The 4,639-nt window shown below is 41.9% G+C and overlaps 1 protein-coding gene across 1 annotated transcript in view; it reads left to right on the top strand.

The window, feature by feature from the left end:
* Window positions 1-1,870: 1,870 nt before the first annotated feature.
* Window positions 1,871-4,639, top strand: part of LOC104510353 (caspase activity and apoptosis inhibitor 1-like) — a gene marked incomplete at both ends in the record, with an annotated part of 3,424 nt that continues 655 nt past the window's right edge. Inside the window, 2 exons of the mRNA XM_010152577.1 lie at window positions 1,871-2,071; window positions 3,584-3,668. Coding sequence (XP_010150879.1) covers window positions 1,871-2,071; window positions 3,584-3,668 — 286 coding nt within the window. The remainder of the gene's footprint in view (window positions 2,072-3,583; window positions 3,669-4,639) is intronic.

Raw genomic sequence — 4,639 nt, 5'->3', positions numbered from 1 at the left:
AGTGGCTCCAACCCTCTGAGCATCTTTGTGGCTTCCTCTGGATTTGCTCCAACTGGTCTATATCCTTCTGATGTTGTGAGTTCCACAGCTGGATGCAGAACTCCGGCTGGGGTCTCTAGGTTGGCTCTCACTGTATCCGCGCTTCTCTGGATACAGCCCAGGATACGGTTGGCTTTCTGGGCTGCCAGCGCACACGGCCGGCTCATGTTCAGCTTTTCATCCACCAGTACCCCCAAGTCCTTCTCCTCAGGGCTACTCTCCATCCATTCTCTGCCCAGCCTGAGTCATCTCCAGAGGCTTAGATTATGTGTCCATGTCCCAGTCGCCTTATCAATGCCCCCTTCTCTAGCATGTAATGCGAACTGCGTGGCTTGTCTACCCTGTAATTCTAGGCTACTGGCCCTGTTACCGAGCATCAGAGCAGCCAGGTGATAATATATGCTCACCTGGGTGATGGCTGAAATCTTACTGCATGTCCAGCTTAGGGATAGAGGTTGAGTGGCTACCTCTTGTTCTGCGTCTTGGTCTGGTTCTTGTGACAGCCCTCCTTCGCTAAAATGAGCTGCTTTTCATGCAGTTTCTGCTTTTGTATAGTGACTACTGATACTGGTCAATTCCCTGATCCAGCTACATTAGTCATTGCTGGGGTTGGAGTAGCCGCAGGACCCGTTGTGGGTGGCACAGCACCCTCATTTGCGCTGGTAGCAGATGGGGCGGTATTTTTCAATAGTTGTTTATCCCTGAGCAAAACCAGAACCACGTTCAGGAACATGCTGATTCCTAGAAATAGGTCATTCCAAGGAGAATTAAAATTTTCAAAATACTCAAACACTATTGTAATTGGCCTGATAGAGATGTCTCCTCCCTAGGCTGGCTCCCCAAAAAGTAGAACATGTTATTACTAATAATCTCCAGGAGATGGCGCTCGAGGTTCGGAGAGGATAGCAATCTAGACTGCTGGTACCACCGTGCACCCTTGAACCAGATTCCAGAGCTGATGATCAGCGTAACAGGGAACAAGTAAGTTCCCTTGTTACAAGATGTAACAACTGTTACATCCTACAGTTCAAATAACTCTAACAAAGCAACCAAAATTATGGCCAATGATCGCCAAATCATTATAACAAATACTTACAACAATTTTGTTTTAACAAACAGTAATCAGATCTGTTGTTATGTAATCAGATCTTCATGCCCCATGTCGGGTACCAAATAGCATGCTCGTGGTTTAACCCAGCCAGCAGCTAAGCACCTCATAGCTGTTCGCTCATATCCCCCCTTTGCCAGCTGGGATGGGGGAGAGAATCAGGAAGAAGGTAAGAAAACTTGTGGGTTGAGATAAAAACAGTTTAGTAAGTGAAAAGAAATGAAATAAGATAATGATACTACTAGTAGTATGTAGTGAAAATACTACTGCTACTAATATGAAATGAAGAAATCCCCAAGTGATACAACTGCTCACCACCTGCTGACCAATGCCTGGCCAGTCCATGAGCAGAGACTTTCCTCATTCAGTGAGTCAACTGTCCCCAGTTTATACACTGAGGATGACATTTTGTGGCATGAAATAGCCCTTTGGTCAGTTTGGGTTAGCTGTCTTGGCTTTGTCTCCTCCCAGCTTCTAGACACGAAGCTGGGAACACAAGGGCAGTATCAGCAACTGAAAAAGGCGTTGGCTTAATATAAGCATTGCTTGGCAACAACTAAACACGTTGGTATGTTGTCAGTCATCTGCACAGCACAAATCCAAACCACAGCCTCATACTAGCTGCCATGAAGAAAAGTAACTCTATCCCAGCCAAAGCCAGCAGACCTTCTTCTCTAGTTTACTAGAAAATGTGAAAATTGTACTTGCCTTTCTTGATTTTAGGAATCAAAATGCAATGTACCATCTGGAGAAAAAGTGGAAGAAGCTGAACAACCCAGTGATATAGAAGAAGGAGGATTAGATCTTAGTGTGTCACTCAAACCGGTCAGTTTCTACATTGCGGACAAAAAAGAAATGCTTCAACAGTGTTTCTGTGTTATAGGAGAGAAAAAACTACAGAAGATGCTACCTGATATTTTAAAGGTACTGACATACACTCTCCTTTTATATGCTTTTTACAAGTTTGAATGCTTCTGTAACAGAGCAGGTTTATTTCTCAGGTCTAGTGGACTTGCAGCTTAAAAACTGCCTGTATATTTACATCTTTATTTAAGATTTTATCAAGTCTCTGAAAGTGAGACTTTTTTTAAGATTTTATATAGTTATTCCAACTTACTCCTTTTTGCACTGTTCAGCCTTTGCTGAACTGCAGGCTGCTTGTTTTTATGACATCAGTCTGTACTGAGAGTTTCATAATTAAATGCAGTAAATTCTGTAGCGTATTCACTAAAAACTATGCTGATGTGTTAAAAGTTTGATTTCTGTTTGTGTCAGGTGGGTTTCTTTGGAAGGGATTAAATTAACATCTAAGGCGATAAAACCCCTTCTTGACAAACAGCTTCTGAAGCTGTAGTTTTGTGGACCTTAGTGGTAGTATTGCTAGAGTTTTACCAGCTTAGAACATACGCTTTTTGAGCCTTGTGAACTGCAGGACCTGGTAAAAATAAGTTAGGCTAAAAGCCTTGTGGAAGAAGAGGCTGCAGGTGAAATGCTGTTTGTGTGATGTTCATCAATAGTCTTAAAATCTTTGTCTTTAATGTTTCCTTTGAGTCGTACTGTTAATATAAAAAAACCCAGGTCATCTTCATTTTAAATGCATAGTGAATTCCATACAGTCTCACCTGTTTCTCATCTCTGGGAGAAGAAAAGAGGTCTGGAGCAGCTGGAGACAAAGGCGTTGCTATGTTTGAAAGGAAGTGGCCTGGTGCTGTAGGAACAAACCTACAGTAGAGTTGTGAATGTTACAATATGCTCAGCACTTCCTGATTCTGGTACTTGGATATAGTATCACAGTGTGAACTTATCACTTTATGTCACCAAGAGACGCCAAGTAGTGTGAAAGATGTGAAGGTGAATGGAATACCCACAAAATCTGTGGCAGTGTGTGGTATCTATCAGGTATGAGAAATGGATCACAATTCACATGTTTCTTATTTTCCTTATTAAGATGCACAGCTTGTTGTTCTGTTGTCAGTAGGAGTGTTTGCTTCAGTCCATGAACTCAGATTCAGCAGTTGTCTCTGGCTTTGTAGGCTTAATTGTGTAATCCACCTGCTCCCAAGTGATGGAGGATTAGGAATAATCAGAGCTACAGTTGTTTACTGGTCCGTGCTTTGCACACGTGGCCCGCTACTGCTCAGTGTTAGAACTGCAGTGACAACTCCAAACCATAGATCTAGTAACTGATAATATGTATTGCTTAATTTTTCAGAAAAAAACCTACACACACACACAACATTTTTGGTAGTTGTCAAAACTGAAACACCTACCAGCTGTTCTTCTACAGTTGCGTTAATGCAGGTCAGAATAGGGAAGGGGTTTGCAATGGGAGTTAGCAGTTCATTCACTACCGTTGGAGTATTACTTACTGTTCATAATTACTCTGTCTTCAGAAATTGTTGGTAGCTCATGACCTGTCTTATCTTGTCGTCTTAGAGCTGTTCCATGGATGAAATCAAAAGGCTTTGCTTGGAGCAGTTGGAGCTGTTGTCTGAAAAAAAGCTGTTGAAGATACTTGAAGGTATGAATGCAACTTCTGGGCACCACTGTACACCAGAGAATAGTCTGCCACTAAACTGGATTTTCACTCTATTTCTAGCTGCTAATACATATACACACACATTAACAAGTATATATTAGTGCGTGCGTATATATTAGTATGCATGCATATATTAGTATTACATACGTACATATGCTAATAGCATATATGAGGGATGTGTGTGTATATATACACATATATATGCTGGTTTTGATATTTTAAGATTGGATGAAGTTGTCCGTTGATTTAGAAGCTTTTAGGGACTGTTGTGGTTTAATCCCAGCTAGCAACTCAGTACCACGCAGCCACTTGCTTCACTCACCTCCACCCGCCTCCAGTGGAGAAGAAGGATCGGAGGAAAAGACAAGGAAGCTCGTGGGTTGAGATAAGAACAATTTAGTAATTGAAAGTAAATGAAACAAAATAGTGATACCAATAATACTAACAACGTGTAATGAAAATAATGGAAAAGAAAACAAATGGTAAAACTGCTCACCACTCGCTGACCTACGGAGTGCCAGAGCTGGGAATAGAGAAGGAGCCCCCACCCCCAGCCCAACTCAACCCCCCAGCTTACGTACTGGGTCACTTTGGGTCAGCTGTCCTGGCTGTGGCCCCTCCCAGCCTCATCTAGAGAAGGAGCTGGGAGGACAGGGCCAGTATCAGAAACTGAAAAAAAAATCTTGAGTTGACTTAAACATTTCCTAGCATCAACTAAAAACATTAGTATGCTTCCAGTGTTACTCTCAGCACAAATCTAAAACATAGCCTTATACTAGCTGCTGTGAGGAAAACTGACTCAATCCCAATTAAAACCAGCACAGGGACACGCTCAGAAAACAGTAACATAAGCTGCTTTTCTTTAGCACCCAACCTAAGTACAAAGTTTTGACTTAATGGAAAAAACAAAGTTAGGAGTGTAGAGATATCATTTGAAAACCATTATTTTAGGT

This window comes from Eurypyga helias, unplaced genomic scaffold, assembly GCF_000690775.1.
Source record: "Eurypyga helias isolate BGI_N326 unplaced genomic scaffold, ASM69077v1 scaffold3665, whole genome shotgun sequence".
In the NCBI taxonomy this organism is placed as follows: domain Eukaryota; kingdom Metazoa; phylum Chordata; class Aves; order Eurypygiformes; family Eurypygidae; genus Eurypyga; species Eurypyga helias.
Note: the sequence above shows the minus strand (reverse complement) of the source record. Positions and strands in the feature narration are given on the sequence as shown.